The sequence below is a fragment of the Salmo salar genome, chromosome ssa25 (assembly GCF_905237065.1).
Source record: "Salmo salar chromosome ssa25, Ssal_v3.1, whole genome shotgun sequence".
NCBI classification, from domain to species: Eukaryota; Metazoa; Chordata; class Actinopteri; order Salmoniformes; family Salmonidae; genus Salmo; species Salmo salar.
The window spans coordinates 50,274,935-50,293,091 of record NC_059466.1 but is presented as its reverse complement, the minus strand read 5'-3'; the positions used below and the strand labels follow the sequence as shown (position 1 = coordinate 50,293,091).

General features: G+C 46.2%; 1 protein-coding gene and 1 non-coding gene across 2 annotated transcripts in view; one reads left to right on the top strand and one right to left on the bottom strand.

The window, feature by feature from the left end:
• Nucleotides 1–18,157, bottom strand: part of LOC106586923 (receptor-type tyrosine-protein phosphatase-like N) — a 194,251-nt gene that overhangs the window by 124,222 nt on the left and 51,872 nt on the right. The window contains exons 2-5 of the mRNA XM_045707451.1: nucleotides 15,420–15,530; nucleotides 7,758–7,857; nucleotides 6,919–7,346; nucleotides 6,498–6,871 (exon numbers count right to left, since the gene is read on the bottom strand). Coding sequence (XP_045563407.1) covers nucleotides 6,498–6,871; nucleotides 6,919–7,346; nucleotides 7,758–7,857; nucleotides 15,420–15,530 — 1,013 coding nt within the window. The remainder of the gene's footprint in view (nucleotides 1–6,497; nucleotides 6,872–6,918; nucleotides 7,347–7,757; nucleotides 7,858–15,419; nucleotides 15,531–18,157) is intronic.
• Nucleotides 9,301–9,375, top strand: trnaa-ugc (transfer RNA alanine (anticodon UGC)). The gene has a single exon. It is a non-coding gene; the product is annotated as a tRNA-Ala (tRNA).

The following is an 18,157-nucleotide window of genomic DNA, read 5'->3' as shown; positions in this document are numbered from 1 at the left end:
TACTGTATATAACCTCTCCTGTATATAACCTCTCTACTGTATATAGCCTCTCTACTGTATATAACCCCTCTACTGTATATAGCCTCTCTACTGTATATAGCCTCTCTACTGTATATAGCCTCTCTACTGTATATAGCCTGTCTACTGTATGTAGCCTCTCTACTGTATATAGCCTCTCTACTGTATATAGTCTCTCTACTGTATATATCCTCTCTACTGTATATAGCCTCTCTACTGTATATAGTCTCTCTACTGTATATAACCTCTCTACTGTATATAGCCTCGCTACTGTATATAGCCTCTCTACTGCATATAACCTCTCTACTGTATATAGCCTCTCTACTGTATATAACCTCTCCTGTATATAACCTCTCTACTGTATATAGCCTCTCTACTGTATATAACCCCTCTACTGTATATAGCCTCTCTACTGTATATAGCCTCTCTACTGTATATAGCCTCTCTACTGTATGTAGCCTCTCTACTGTATATAGCCTCTCTACTGTATATAGTCTCTCTACTGTATATATCCTCTCTACTGTATATAGCCTCTCTACTGTATATAGCCTCTCTACTGTATATAGTCTCTCTACTGTATATATCCTCTCTACTGTATATAGCCTCTCTACTGTATATAACCTCTCTACTGTATATAGCCTCTCTACTGTATATAACCTCTCTACTGTATATAGCCTCTCTACTGTATATAACCTCTCTACTGTATATAGCCTCTCTACTGTCTATAGCCTCTCTACTGTATATAACCTCTCTACTGTATATAGTCTCTCTACTGTATATAACCTCTCTACTGTATATAACCTCTCTACTGTATATAGTCTCTCTACTGTATATAGCCTCTCTACTGTATATAGCCTCTCTACTGCATATAACCTCTCTACTGTATATAGCCTCTCTACTGTATATAACCTCTCTACTGTATATATCCTCTACTGTATATAACCTCTCTACTGTATATATCCTCTACTGTATATAACCTCTCTACTGTATATAGCCTATCTACTGTATATAGCATCTCTACTGTATATAACCTCTCTACTGTATATAACCTCTTTACTGTATATAGCCTCTCTACTGTATATAGCCTCTCTACTGTATATAACCTCTCTACTGTATATAACCTCTCTACTGTATATAGTCTCTCTACTGTATATAACCTCTCTACTGTATATAACCTCTCTACTGTATATATCCTCTCTACTGTATATAACCTCTCTACTGTATATAACCTCTCTACTGTCTATAGCCTCTCTACAGCCTCTCTACTGTATATAACCTCTCTACTGTATATATCCTCTACTGTATATAACCTCTCTACTCTATATAGCCTCTCTACTTTATATAACCTCTCTACTGTATATATCCTCTACTGTATATATCCTCTACTGTATATAACCTCTCTACTGTATATAACCTCTCTACTGTTATAGCCTCTCTACTGTATATAACCTCTCTACTGTATATATCCTCTACTGTATATAACCTCTCTACTGTATATAGCCTCTCTACTGTGTATAACCTCTCTACTGTGTATATCCTCTACTGTATATAACCTCTCTACTGTATATAGCCTCTCTACTGTATATATCCTCTACTGTATATAACCTCTCTTTTTACATTATTTAGCAGACACTCTTATCCAGAGCGTCTTACAGTAGTGAATGCATACATTTCATACATTTTTTCCCCGTACTGGTCCCCCGTGGGAATCGAAGTCACAACCCTGGCGTTGCAAACACCATGCTCTACCAACTGAGCCACACAGGGCCTCGCTACTGTATGTAGCCTCGCTACTGTATGTAGCCTCTCTACTGTATATAGCCTCGCTACTGTATATAGCCTCTACTGTATGTAGCCTCGCTACTGTATATAGCCTCTCTACTGTATATAGCCTCGCTACTGTATATAGCCTCTACTGTATGTAGCCTCGCTACTGTATATAGACTCTCTACTGTATATAGCCTCGCTACTGTATATAGCCTCTACTGTATGTAGCCTCGCTACTGTATATAGCCTCTCTACTGTATATAGCCTCGCTACTGTATATAGCCTCTACTGTATGTAGCCTCGCTACTGTATATAGACTCTCTACTGTATATAGCCTCTCTACTGTATATAGCCCTACATACTGTATATAGCCTCGCTACTGTATATAGCCTCTCTACTGTATATAGCCTCTCTACTGTATATAACCTCTCTACTGTATATAGCCTCTCTACTGTATATAGTCTCTCTACTGTATATAGCCTCTCTACTGTATATAACCTCTCTACTGTATATATCCTCTCTACTGTATATAGCGTCTACTGTATATAGCCTCTACTGTATGTAGCCTCGCTACTGTATATAGCCTCTCTACTGTATATAGCCCTACATACTGTATATAGCCTCGCTACTGTATATAGCCTCTCTACTGTATATAGCCTCTCTACTGTATATAACCTCTCTACTGTATATAGTCTCTCTACTGTATATAGCCTCTCTACTGTATATAACCTCTCTACTGTATATATCCTCTCTACTGTATATAGCCTCGCTACTGTATATAGCCTCTCTACTGTATATAACCTCTCTACTGTATATAGCCTCGCTACTGTATATAGCCTCTCTACTGTATGTAGCCTCTCTACTGTTTATAACCTCTCTACTGTATATAACCTCTCTACTGTATATAGCCTCTCTACTGTATATAACATCTCTACTGTATATAGCCTCGCTACTGTATATAGCCTCTCTACTGTATGTAGTCTCTCTACTGTATATAGCCTCGCTACTGTATATAACCTCTCTACTGTATATAGCCTCGCTACTGTATATAGCCTCTCTACTGTATATAACCTCTCTACTGTATATAGCCTCTCTACTGTATATAACCTCTCTACTGTATATAGCCTCTCTACTGTATATAACCTCTCTACTGTATATAGCCTCTCTGCTGTATATAGCCTCTCTACTGTATATAGCCTCTCTACTGTATATAACCTCTCTACTGTATATAGCCTCTCTACTGTATATAGTCTCTCTACTGTATATAGCCTCTCTACTGTATATAACCTCTCTACTGTATATATCCTCTCTACTGTATATAGCCTCTACTGTATATAGCCTCTACTGTATGTAGCCTCGCTACTGTATATAGCCTCTCTACTGTATATAGCCCTACATACTGTATATAGCCTCGCTACTGTATATAACCTCTCTACTGTATATAGCCTCTCTACTGTATATAACCTCTCTACTGTATATAGCCTCTCTACTGTATATAACCTCTCTACTGTATATAACCTCTCTACTGTATATAGCCTCTCTACTGTATATAGCCTCTCTACTGTATATAGCCTCTCTGCTGTATATAGCCTCTCTACTGTATATAGCCTCTCTACTGTATATAACCTCTCTACTGTATATAGCTTCTCTACTGTATATAGTCTCTCTACTGTATATAGCCTCTCTACTGTATATAACCTCTCTACTGTATATATCCTCTCTACTGTATATAGCCTCTACTGTATATAGCCTCTACTGTATGTAGCCTCGCTACTGTATGTAGCCTCTCTACTGTATATAGCCCTACATACTGTATATAGCCTCGCTACTGTATATAGCCTCTCTACTGTATATAGCCTCGCTACTGTATATAGCCTGTCTTTTTACTGTTGTTTTATTTCTTTACCTACCTATTGTTCACCTGATACCTTTTATCGCACTATTGGTTAAGAGCCTGTAAGTAAACATTTCACTGTGAGGTCTACTACACCTGTTGTATTCAGCATTTCACTGTAAGGTCTACTACACCTGTTGTATTCAGCATTTCACTGTAAGGTCTACTACACCTGTTGTATTCAGCATTTCACTGTGAGGTCTACTACACCTGTTGTATTCAGCATTTCACTGAGAGGTCTACTACACCTGTTGTATTCAGCATTTCCCTGTAAGGTCTACTACACCTGTTGTATTCAGCATTTCACTGTGAGGTCTACTACACCTGTTGTATTCAGCATTTCACTGTGAGGTCTACTACACCTGTTGTATTCAGCATTTCACTGTGAGGTCTACTACACCTGTTGTATTCAGCATTTCACTGTGAGGTCTACTACACCTGTTGTATTCAGCATTTCACTGAGAGGTCTACTACACCTGTTGTATTCAGCATTTCCCTGTAAGGTCTACTACACCTGTTGTATTCAGCATTTCACTGTGAGGTCTACTACACCTGTTGTATTCAGCATTTCACTGTGAGGTCTACTACACCTGTTGTATTCAGCATTTCACTGTGAGGTCTACTACACCTGTTGTATTCAGCATTTCACTGTGAGGTCTACTACACCTGTTGTATTCAGCATTTCACTGTGAGGTCTACTACACCTGTTGTATTCAGCATTTCACTGTAAGGTCTACTACACCTGTTGTATTCAGCATTTCACTGTGAGGTCTACTACACCTGTTGTATTCAGCATTTCACTGTGAGGTCTACTACACCTGTTGTATTCAGCATTTCACTGTGAGGTCTACTACACCTGTTGTATTCAGCATTTCACTGTGAGGTCTACTACACCTGTTGTATTCAGCATTTCACTGTAAGGTCTACTACACCTGTTGTATTCAGCATTTCACTGTGAGGTCTACTACACCTGTTGTATTCAGCATTTCACTGTGAGGTCTACTACACCTGTTGTATTCAGCATTTCACTGTGAGGTCTACTACACCTGTTGTATTCAGCATTTCACTGTGAGGTCTACTACACCTGTTGTATTCAGCATTTCACTGTAAGGTCTACTACACCTGTTGTATTCAGCATTTCACTGTGAGGTCTACTACACCTGTTGTATTCAGCATTTCACTGTGAGGTCTACTACACCTGTTGTATTCAGCATTTCACTGTGAGGTCTACTACACCTGTTGTATTCAGCATTTCACTGTAAGGTCTACTACACCTGTTGTATTCAGCATTTCACTGTAAGTTCTACTACACCTGTTGTATTCAGCATGTCACTGTAAGGTCTACTACACCTGTTGTATTCAGCATTTCACTGTGAGGTCTACTACACCTGTTGTATTCAGCATTTCACTGTGAGGTCTACTACACCTGTTGTATTCAGCATTTCACTGTGAGGTCTACTACACCTGTTGTATTCAGCATTTCACTGTAAGGTCTACACCTGTTGTATTCGGCGCACGTGACCAAATAAACTTTGATTTGATTTTGATTTGATCTCTGAAACTCGCTTAGAGAGATATCCGGGATTGTAACATACTCTGTTTAACGGAAGCATGGCTAGCTGGGGACATGCTGTCGGAGTCCATACAGCCAACGGGATTTTCAGTGCATCGCGTCGACAGGAATAAGCATCTCTCCGGGTAAGAAGAAGGGCCGGGGTCTATGTTTCATGATTAACAACTCGTGCTGTAATTGTAACAACATACGGGAACTCAATGTCCTTTGTTTACCTAGAGTTCCTCACATTCAAATGTCGACCGTATTATCTCCCAAGGGAACTCTCCTCGGTTATCGTCACAGCTGTGTATATCCCCCGCAAGCGGATACCAAGACGGCCATCAAGGAACTTCACTGGAATTTATGCAAACTAGAAACCATATATCCTGAGGTTGCATTTATTGTAGCTGGGGATTTTAACAAAGCTATTTTTTAGAACAAGTCTCCCTAAATTCTATCAGCATATCGATTGCTGTACATGAGCGATTAACACGCTCGACCATTGCTACTCTAACTTCCGCAATGCATACAAGGCCCTCCCCTGCCCTCCTTTTGGCAAATCCGACCATGACACCATCTTGTTGCTCCCCTCTTATAGGCAGAAACTAAAACAGGAAGCGCCCGTGCTTAGGTCTATCCAACGCTGGTCTGACCAATCGGATTCCACGCTTCATGATTGCTTCGATCATATGCCACACCTGTCAGGACGGATGGATTATCTTGGCAAAGGAGAAATGCTCACTAACAGGGATCTAAACACACTTTTTTTGGACAAAATAATAATATTTTGGCCTATAGGAAATTTCTGGGATTTTTTATTTCAGTTCACTAAAAATGGAACCAAATTTTGTTCAGTATAGTTACCAAACTTTAACACACAACATGCAGAAGGATGAGCATGCCTTCCTTAAGTGGGACAGTTCAGTTGGAGCCTGATACATTTTTCTGTTCTAGATTTTTGTTTAAGAAATGTGTGAATTGTTCTGTTTAGGTCGAGGTGAAGAGCAGGAAGAATTGAAGGGAGGAATTCATGACTCAAGTTTATCACCTGTAGAAGGTGGGGATTCAAGTTAAGGTACGGTGTTCATTGGCCATGTCAGGCGTGATTCTGTTGTTCTTCAGTAGAGTGTGCATGCGCGTAAACTTCCAATAGCTGGATTGTACAGAGTTCACTGAAAGGGAAAAAAAATGTATCTTTACAATATAAAGTTTGTTGTGTGTCTGAGTGTCTGTGTTAACATGCATGGCTGTAGCCTACAGTACCTGTTGGTAGGTAAAGGGGTCCATGGGAGATGTCTGCATGTGGAGGGGGGACTGGAGATGGTTTACTATCAAGTAGTCCTGGTGGCTGTCAGCCTGACTGGCCCCTGACTTGGAGGAGCTGCTGGGGTATCCTCCCTGATTGGAGGAGCTGCTGGGGTATCCTCCCTGATTGGAGGAACTGCTGGGGTATCCTCCCTGATTGGAGGAGCTGCTGGGGTATCCTCCCTGATTGGAGGAGCTGCTGGGGTATCCTCCCTGATTGGAGGAGCTGCTGGGGTATCCTCCCTGATTGGAGGAGCTGCTGGGGTATCCTCTCTGATTGGAGGAGCTGCTGGGGTATCCTCCCTGATTGGAGGAGCTGCTGGGGTATCCTCCTGATTGGAGGAGCTGCTGGGGTATCCTCTCTGATTGGAGGAGCTGCTGGGGTATCCTCCCTGATTGGAGGAGCTGCTGGGGTATCCTCCCTGATTGGAGGAGCTGCTGGGGTATCCTCCCTGATTGGAGGAGCTGCTGGGGTATCCTCTCTGATTGGAGGAGCTGCTGGGGTATCCTCCCTGATTGGAGGAGCTGCTGGGGTATCCTCTCTGATTGGAGGAGCTGCTGGGGTATCCTCCCTGATTGGAGGAGCTGCTGGGGTATCCTCCCTGATTGGAGGAGCTGCTGGGGTATCCTCCCTGATTGGAGGAGCTGCTGGGGAATCCTCCCTGATTGGAGGAGCTGCTGCGGTATCCTCCCTGATTGGAGGAGCTACTGGGGTATCCTCTCTGATTGGAGGAGCTGCTGGGGTATCCTCCATGATTGGAGGAGCTGCTGGGGTATCCTCCCTGATTGGAGGAGCTCTGCTTGGTTCTGGTAGGGAGTATAAGCCAAGGGGGAGAGTTTAGCAGATCAGAGAGAGTCATTCAACAAAGAGCTCAGAATAGGAGTGCTGATATAGGATCAGCTTTGCATTATATAGGTCATAGTTAATCAAATGTTATACAGACATGGGGGACCTGTTCCTAGTCTGAGACGTTTTTTTTTAATATGGGCCCTGAGCATAGTGCTGCTTCCATCTACGTTACACAGAAGGCTATAAGACACACAAGACAATGTTGGATAGTCTAGAGATAAGGCTCACAGGTCTAAATCCACCTACAGTTCCTATAAAGAATCTTTACATTCACAGCTACACAGAGACAAGACCCTACTGGATAGACCAGCTGGGAGAAGGCTTGAAGGGACAACTTTACATTCTCTCAAATCTATTAGTATCCTTACTGTGAGAAGGAGGAGTCCTTCAGGGACTGTGTGGTGTGAGGAACTCTGCCCAGCTCTTTGGCAACAATGTACTGGGTGATGTCATCCTGCCAGGACAGACCTACAATTGGACAATTGGGATAAAGAATATTTGCTTAGGTAATTCATATTTTTAGGAACATGTTGAATTGAATCAATGTATTTGTATTTGAACATGAGTCGATTTTTTTTTGGTTAAATGAGCTAAAAAGTCATCGTAACACAGAGGGCTCTATTTTCTGGTGCTAAGGAGGCGCAAGAGTCAAACGCACGTTAGTTCGCAATTTGGTTAAGAAATACTGGCGCACTGGCATTTTCCTGCCTTAACGCTAAGTTTGGCAATTCAACATCATTTCCCAGCCTTAATAACGCTAGGTTTGGTAATTCAACATAATTTCCCAGCCTTAATAACGCTAGGTTTGGCAATTCAACATCATTTCCCAGCCTTAACGCCAAGTTTGGTAATTCAACATCATTTTCCTGCCTTAACGCCAGGTTTGGTAATTCAACATAATTTCCCAGCCTTAATAACACTAGGTTTGGCAATTCAACATCAGCTCGCTTGCGCTGATGTGGGAAGCTTGGCAGTATATGAGGTGTGTCCCTTAAAAACAAGCGCAAAAGTGACAATTTAATGCAGAGCTAATGGGACGTTTTAATACCCACAAAAAAAAGCAGCACTTAGCAGTAACACATTTGACAGTGACGTGTATTTAGAGAGCGAAAGAGCAGCCTATCCAGCCTATCCAGCCATGACGCACAGTGCATATGGAAGGAGAGATGCTCCTTTTTTTGTGCCGGAGAATCTCGTATTTAGAAACACAAAATGTTGTTTCATTAAAAACCAAGCATAGCCTACCCTCCCTTTAATCAATGCTGGTTTAGAAGCATTGCATAGCTGCTTACCTTTCCCCCTGGCCATTAGCCAAGTAGCCTATGAATAAAGGGGTTTTAATTGGGCTACTTGGAGTGCTTTTGAATTTTTCCTTTTTGAAATTAATTAAACATTTATTTAAATAGGCAAGTCAGTTTAAGAGCAAATTCTTATTTACAATGACTGCCTACCCCAGGCCAAACCTTAACCCGGACGACGCTGGGCCAATTGTGAGCCGGCCTATGGGACTACCAATCGCGGCCGGTTGCGACACTGCCTAGAATCGCAACCGAGGTCTGTAGTGACGCCTCTAGCACTGAAATGCAGTGCCTTAGACCGCTGCGCCACCGTGCTTCTACATCTGCATCGCTTCCTCTCTGGGGTTTTAAGCTGGGTATCTGTAAAGCACTTTGTGACATCTACTGATGTAAAAAGGGCTTTATAAATAAATGTTAATGATTGAATAGAAATATTTGTTTTATTTTTTTTTACCTCATGCTTTTTCATTATTCACAATTCACATACCTGCATAGCTAATTTTGTTTGTTGAAATAGGCTATCCATCCCCATTTTCAAAAAGCGCTCCTCATCCTACTATCAAAGACACGCTTCAAACTATTTAGTCGTCCTTTAATGATAAAAAACAATTCTGCCTCCCTGTAGCTCAGTTGGTAGAGCATGGTGTTTGCAACGCCAGGGTTGTGGGTTCGATTCCCACGGGGGGCCAGCAAAAAAATGTATGAACTAAATGACTAAAATGTAAATGTAAACATATAGGCAACGGTACATTTGACAGGAGCCCAGTATTTTGTATAGACGTACGAATGTTATTCGTACTCTGGGCAAAGGCTAATATAACGAAGGCTAGTTCAGCAACATGTTTTGTCTTTTTTTTATCCTGGCCTTGCAAAGTAGACAAGTATATTTTATTTTAGGAGAAGTGCGACACTTAAAGACAAGTAGTCTAGGTTCGGCTAGACTAGGCTAGGTTTGGCTAGGCTAGGTTCGGGCCGGCTAGGTTCGGCTACGCTAGGTTCGGCTCGACTAGGCTCGGCTAGGTTCGGCTAGGCTCGGTTAGGTTTGGCTAGGTTCGGGCTGGCTAGGTTCGGCTACGTTAGGTTCAGCTAGGTTCGGCTAGGCTAGGCTCGGCTCGGCTAGGCTAGGTTCGGCTACACTAGGTTCAGCTAGGCTAGGTTCGGCTACACTAGGTTCAGCTAGGCTAGGTTCGGCTACACTAGGTTCGGCAACGTTAGGTTCGGCTAGACTAGGTTCGGCTAAACTAGGTTCAGCTAGGCTAGGTTCGGCTAGGCTAGGTTCGGCTAGACTAGGTTCGGCTAAACTAGGTTCAGCTAGGCTAGGTTCAGCTAGGCTAGGTTCGGCTACACTAGGTTCAGCTAGGCTAGGTTCGGCTACGCTAGGTTCAGCTAGGCTAGGTTCGGCTACGTTAGGTTCGGCAACGTTAGGTTCGGCTAGACTAGGTTCGGCTAAACTAGGTTCAGCTAGGCTAGGTTCGGCTAGGCTAGGTTCGGCTAGACTAGGTTCGGCTAAACTAGGTTCAGCTAGGCTAGGTTCAGCTAGGCTAGGTTCGGCTACACTAGGTTTGGCTACACTAGGTTCGGCTAGGCTAGGTTCGGCTAGGCTTGGTTCGGCTACACTAGGTTCGGCTACGTTAGGTTCGGCTAGGCTAGGTTCGGCTAGGCTAGGTTCGGCTAAACTAGGTTCAGCTAGGCTAGGTTCGGCTAGGCTAGGTTCGGCTAGGCTAGGTTCGGCTAAACTAGGTTCAGCTAGGCTAGGTTCGGCTAGGCTAGGTTCGGCTAAACTAGATTCAGCTAGGCTAGGTTCGGCTAGCTAGGTTCGGCTAGGCTAGGTTCGGCTACACAACGTTTGGCTACGTTAGTTTAGACTACTTTAGGTTCAACTAGGCTAGGTTCAGCTAGGCTAGGCTCGGTAAGGTTTGGCTAGGCTCGGTTAGGCTCATTGAAGCCAATTACAACAATGTTGGCTATTGAGCAAACACTGGATGTTTTTCTTTTTTTTTTTACTGTTGCTATCACTTGTTACTGTAGCCTATGCTATTTAATAAACTGTAATATCAATCCACAGTCGACCAGGACGAGAATATTCAATTGGAGACCATCAATAACCTACAGAACAGGAGATAAACATGCAGCATTAATCCAGTGGATGTGTTGATTGGCCAGTGAGTGGCCAAGGCCTCGTCACACCAACAACTTGTTTATAAATCAAAACCCTCTTGCACCACCGCCAGCTACTAGGCTCATAGAAATTATGGCTATGAAAATAACGCAAATATTTGTGACAAACCCCCGGACCTAGAGCTAAGATTTACATAATTTTTTTTTTTTAGGTTTGTTAAAAATAGAGCCCCTAGATTTCAACCACATGCAGGGCTTGTGTTAGGCTGCTGACTCACCCTGCAGCGTGTTAGGCTGTTGACTCACCCTGTAGCGTGTTAGGCTGTTGACTAACCCTGCTGACTCACCCTGCAGCGTGTTAGGCTGTTGACTCACCCTGTTGACTCACCCTGCAGCGTGTTAGGCTGTTGACTCACCCTGTAGGGTGTTAGGCTGTTGACTAACCCTGCTGACTCACCCTGTAGCGTGTTAGGCTGCTGACTCACCCTGTAGCGTGTTAGGCTGTTGACTCACCCTGCAGCGTGTTAGGCTGTTGACTCACCCTGTAGCGTGTTAGGCTGTTGACTCACCCTGCAGCGTGGTAGGCTGTTGACTCACCATGCAGCTTGTTAGGCTGTTGACTCCCCCTGCTGACTCACCCTGCAGCGTGTTAGGCTGTTGACTCACCCTGCAGCGTGTTAGGCTGTTGACTCACCCTGCTGACTCACCCTGCGGCGTGTTAGGCTGTTGACTCACCCTGCAGCGTGTTAGGCTGTTGACTCACCCTGCAGTGTTAGGCTGTTGACTCACCCTGCAGCGTGTTAGGCTGTTGACTCACCCTGCAGCGTGTTAGGCTGTTGACTCACCCTGCTGACTCACCCTGCAGCGTGTTAGGCTGTTGACTCACCCTGCTGACTCACCCTGTGGCGTGTTAGGCTGTTGACTCACCCTGCTGACTCACCCTGCAGCGTGTTAGGCTGTTGACTCACCCTGCAGCGTGTTAGGCTGTTGACTCACCCTGCTGACTCAACCTGCGGCGTGTTAGGCTGTTGACTCACCCTGCAGTGTGTTAGGCTGTTGACTCACCCTGCAGCGTGTTAGGCTGTTGACTCACCCTGCTGACTCACCCTGCAGTGTGTTAGGCTGTTGACTCACCCTGCAGCGTGTTAGGCTGTTGACTCACCCTGCTGACTCACCCTGCGGCGTGTTAGGCTGTTGACTCACCCTGCAGCGTGTTAGGCTGTAGACTCACCCTGCTGACTCACCCTGCAGCGTGTTAGGCTGTTGACTCACCCTGCAGCGTGTTAGGCTGTTGACTCACCCTGCTGACTCACCCTGCGGCGTGTTAGGCTGTTGACTCACCCTGCAGCGTGTTAGGCTGTTGACTCACCCTGCAGCGTGTTAGGCTGTTGACTCACCCTGCAGCGCGTTAGGCTGTTGACTCACCCTGCAGCGCGTTAGGCTGTTGACTCACCCTGCAGTGTGTTAGGCTGTTGACTCACCCTGCAGCGTTTTAGGCTGTTGACTCACCCTGCTGACTCACCCTGCAGCGTGTTAGGCTGTTGACTCACCCTGCTGACTCACCCTGCAGCGTGTTAGGCTGTTGACTCACCCTGCGGCGTGTTAGGCTGTTGACTTACCCTGCAGCGTGTTAGGCTGTTGACTCACCCTGCGGCGTGTTAGGCTGTTGACTCACACTGCGGCGTGTTAGGCTGTTGACTCACCCTGCAGCGTGTTAGGCTGTTGACTCACCCTGCAGCGTGTTAGGCTGTTGACTCACCCTGCGGCATGTTAGGCTGTTGACTCACCCTGCAGCGTGTTAGGCTGTTGACTCACCCTGCAGCATGTTAGGCTGTTGACTCACCCCGCAGCGTGTTAGGCTGTTGACTCACCCTGCAGCGTGTTAGGCTGTTGACTCACCCTGCAGCGTGTTAGGCTGTTGACTCACCCTGCAGCGTGTTAGGCTGTTGACTCACCCTGCAGCGTGTTAGGCTGTTGACTCACCCTGCAGTGTGTTAGGCTGTTGACTCACCCTGCAGCGTGTTTGGCTGTTGACTCACCCTGCTGACTCACCCTGCAGCGTGTTAGGCTGTTGACTCACCCTGCAGCGTGTTAGGCTGTTGACTCACCCTGCTGACTCACCCTGCAGCGTGTTAGGCTGTTGACTCACCCTGTGGCGTGTTAGGCTGTTGACTCACCCTGCGGCGTGTTAGGCTGTTGACTCACCCTGCTGACTCACCCTGCAGCGTGTTAGGCTGTTGACTCACCCTGCTGACTCACCCTGCAGCGTGTTAGGCTGTTGACTCACCCTGCGGCGTGTTAGGCTGTTGACTCACCCTGCGGCGTGTTAGGCTGTTGACTCACCCTGCGGCGTGTTAGGCTGTTGACTCACCCTGCGGCGTGTTAGGCTGTTGACTCACCCTGCAGCGTGTTAGGCTGTTGACTCACCCTGCTGACTCACCCTGCAGCATGTTAGGCTGTTGACTCACCCTGCGGCGTGTTAGGCTGTTGACTCACCCTGCGGCGTGTTAGGCTGTTTACTCACCCTGCGGCGTGTTAGGCTGTTGACTCACCCTGCGGCGTGTTAGGCTGTTGACTCACCCTGTGGCGTGTTAGGCTGTTGACTCACCCTGCAGCGTGTTAGGCTGTTGACTCACCCTGCAGCGTGTTAGGCTGTTGACTCACCCTGCAGCGTGTTAGGCTGTTGACTCACCCTGCAGCGTGTTAGGCTGTTGACTCACCCTGCAGCGTGTTAGGCTGTTGACTCACCCTGCAGCGTGTTAGGCTGTTGACTCACCCTGCAGCGTGTTAGGCTGTTGACTCACCCTGCAGCGTGTTAGGCTGTTGACTCACCCTGCAGCGTGTTAGGCTGTTGACTCACCCTGTAGCGTGTTAGGCTGTTGACTCACCCTGCAGCGTGTTAGGCTGTTGACTCACCCTGCTGACTCACCCTGCAGCGTGTTAGGCTGTTGACTCACCCTGTTGACTCACCCTGCAGCGTGTTAGGCTGTTGACTCACCCTGCAGCGTGTTAGGCTGTTGACTCACCCTGCAGCGTGTTAGGCTGTTGACTCACCCTGCAGCGTGTTAGGCTGTTGACTCACCCTGCAGCGTGTTAGGCTGTTGACTCACCCTGCAGCGTGTTAGGCTGTTGACTCACCCTGTAGCGTGTTAGGCTGCTGACTCACCCTGCAGCGTGTTAGGCTGTTGACTCACCCTGCAGCGTGTTAGGCTGTTGACTCACCCTGCAGCGTGTTAGGCTGTTGACTCACCCTGCAGCGTGTTAGGCTGTTGACTCACCCTGTAGCGTGTTAGGCTGTTGACTAACCCTGCTGACTCACCCTGCAGCGTGTTAGGCTGTTGACTCACCCTGTTGACTCACCCTGCAGCGTGTTAGGCTGTTGACTCACCCTGTAGCGTGTTAGGCTGTTGACTAACCCTGCTGACTCACCCTGTAGCGTGTTAGGCTGCTGACTCACCCTGCAGCGTGTTAGGCTGTTGACTCACCCTGCAGCGTGTTAGGCTGTTGACTCACCCTGCAGCGTGTTAGGCTGTTGACTCACCCTGCAGCGTGTTAGGCTGTTGACTCACCCTGCAGCGTGTTAGGCTGTTGACCTACCCTGCAGCGTGTTAGGCTGTTGACTCACCCTGCAGCGTGTTAGGCTGTTGACTCACCCTGCAGCGTGTTAGGCTGTTGACTCACCCTGCAGTGTGTTAGGCTGTTGACTCACCCTGCAGCGTGTTTGGCTGTTGACTCACCCTGCTGACTCACCCTGCAGTGTGTTAGGCTGTTGACTCACCCTGCAGCGTGTTAGGCTGTTGACTCACCCTGCTGACTCACCCTGCAGCGTGTTAGGCTGTTGACTCACCCTGCAGCATGTTAGGCTGTTGACTCACCCTGCGGCGTGTTAGGCTGTTGACTCACCCTGCGGCGTGTTAGGCTGTTTACTCACCCTGCGGCGTGTTAGGCTGTTGACTCACCCTGCGGCGTGTTAGGCTGTTGACTCACCCTGTGGCGTGTTAGGCTGTTGACTCACCCTGCAGCGTGTTAGGCTGTTGACTCACCCTGCAGCGTGTTAGGCTGTTGACTCACCCTGCAGCGTGTTAGGCTGTTGACTCACCCTGCAGCGTGTTAGGCTGTTGACTCACCCTGCAGCGTGTTAGGCTGTTGACTCACCCTGCAGCGTGTTAGGCTGTTGACTCACCCTGCAGCGTGTTAGGCTGTTGACTCACCCTGTAGCGTGTTAGGCTGTTGACTCACCCTGCAGCGTGTTAGGCTGTTGACTCACCCTGCTGACTCACCCTGCAGCGTGTTAGGCTGTTGACTCACCCTGTTGACTCACCCTGCAGCGTGTTAGGCTGTTGACTCACCCTGCAGCGTGTTAGGCTGTTGACTCACCCTGCAGCGTGTTAGGCTGTTGACTCACCCTGCAGCGTGTTAGGCTGTTGACTCACCCTGCAGCGTGTTAGGCTGTTGACTCACCCTGCAGCGTGTTAGGCTGTTGACTCACCCTGCAGCGTGTTAGGCTGTTGACTCACCCTGCAGCGTGTTAGGCTGTTTACTCACCCTGCAGCGTGTTAGGCTGTTGACTAACCCTGCTGACTCACCCTGTAGCGTGTTAGGCTGTTGACTCACCCTGTAGCATCAGCTGCTTGAGGACCTCCTGCATCCTCTTCAGAACAGGAACTGACACCTGGAACTTAACCTGGTCCTGCTTAGAGGTACGGCACTGCCCAAACAGACCGTCTGCAATACACAACAGAACATATCAACACAGTTACTAGACACACACACACAAATAGACAGACACAGTGCCCGAAGAGACGGTCTGGAACATGTACACACAGCAGGACACATCAACACACACACACACACACACACACACACACACACACACACACACACACACACACACACACACACACACACACACACACACACACACACACACACACACACACACACACACACACACACACACACACACACACACACACACACACACAGCTTCTACATCCTGGAGGGGGAAATCAATCATTTCCAGGCCCAGGGACATGTACTAGTCTGTGTTGACCTAAATGCCAGAACTGGACAAGAACCTGACGCCCTCAGCACACAGGGGGACAAACGCCAACCTGGAGGTGACAGCATTCCCTCCCCCATATGACCCCCTAGGCACAACTATGACAACATGCCCAACAAAAACAGGTCACAACTCCTGCAGCTCTGTCGCGTGTTAGGTATGTACATAGTTAATGGTAGGCTTCAAGGTGGACTCCTATGGTAGGTACACCTGTAGCTCATCTCTTGGCAGTAGTACTGTAGACTACTTTATCACTGACCTCAAACCCAGAGTCTCTCAGAGCGTTCACAGTCAGCCCACTGACACCCCTATCAGATCACAGTGAAATCACAGTCTACTTGAATTCAATCCCTTTTAGACAACTTCCTGGACTAAACGTTCCACTGTAATAGTGAAGGTGTAAATTTGACCTCTCACCTAACCCATCAAATCTAAAAATCTCAAATAGAAAACTGAAGAAAATTAACAAGAATGACAAATGGTTTGATGAAGAACACAAAACTCTAAGAAAGAAATTGAGAAACCTGTCCAACCAAAAACACAGAGACCCGGAAAACCTGAGTCTACGCCTTCACTATGGTGAATCACTAAAACAATACAGAAATACACTATGGAAAAAGAAGGAACAGCACGTCAGAATTCAGCTCAATGTAATCCAAGACTCTAACCACTTCTGGGAACATTGGAAAACACTAAACAAACAACAACACAAAGAACTAGCCATCCAAAATGGAGATGTCTGGGTAAACCACTTCTCCAACCTTTTTGGCTCTATAACAAAGAACAAACAGCAAAAACATATACATGATCAAATACAAATCTTAGAATCAACTATTAAAGACCAGAACCCACTGGATTCTCCAATTAACTTGAATGAATTACAGGACAAAATAAAACCCTCCAACCCAAAAAGGCCTGTGGTGTTGATGGCATCCCTCAATGAAATGATCAAATATACAGACCACAAATTCCAATTGGCTATACTTAAACTGATTAACATCATCCTCAGCTCTGGCATCTTCCCCAATATTTGGAACCAAGGACTGATCACCCCAATCCACAAAAATGGAGACAAATTAGACCCCAATAACTACCGTGGGATAATGCGTCAACAGCAACCTTGGGGAAATCCTCTGCATTATCATTAACAGCAGACTCGTACATTTCCTCAGTGAAAACAATGTACTGAGCAAATGTCAAATTGGCTTTTTACCAAATTATCGTACGACAGACCATGTATTCACCCTGCACACCCTTATTGACAAACAAACAAACCAAAACAAAATAAAAGTTTTCTCATGCTTTGTTGATTTCAAAAAAGCCTTTGACTCAATTTGGCATGATGGTCTGGTATAAAAATTGATGGAAAGTGGTGTTGGGGGAAAACATACAACATTATAAAATCCATGGATACAAACAACAAGTGTGCTTTTAAATTAGGCAAAAAACATACACATTTCTTCCCACAGGGCCATGGGGTGAGACAGGGATGCAGCTTAAGCCTCACCCTCTTTAAAATATATATTAACGAATTGGCGCGGGCACTAGAAAAGTCTGCAGCACCCGGCCTCACCCTGCTAGAATCTGAAGTCAAATGTCTACTGTTTGCTGATGATCTGGTGCTTTTGTCACCAACCAAGGAGGGTCTACAGCAGCACCTAGATCTTCTGCACAGATTGTGCCAGACCTAGGCCCTGACAGTAAATCTCAGTAAGACCAAAATAATGCTGTTCCAGAAAAAGTCCAGTCGCCAGGACCACAAATACAAATTCCATCTAGACACCGTTGCCCTAGAGCACACAAAAAAACTATATATACCTTGGCCTAAACATCAACACCACAGGTAACTTCCACAAAGCTGTGAATGATCTGAGAGACAAGGCAAGAAGGGCATTCTATGCCTTCAAAAGGAACATAAAATTCGACATACCAATTAGGATCTGGCTAAAAATACTTGAATCAGCTATAGAACCCATTGCCATTTATGGTTGTGAGGTCTGGGGTCCGCTCACCAACCAAAAATTCACAACATGGGACAAACACCAAATTGAGACTCCGCATGCAGAATTATGCAAAAATACCCTCTGTGTACAATGTAGAACACCAAATAATGCATGCAGAGAAGAATTAGGCCGATACCTGCTAGTTAGCAAAATCCAGAAAAGAGCCATTACATTTTACAACCACCTAAAAGGAAGCGATTCCCAAACCTTCCATAACAAAGCCATCACCTACAGAGAGATGAACCTGGAGAAGAGTCCCTTAAGCAGGCTGGTCCTGGGGCTCTGTT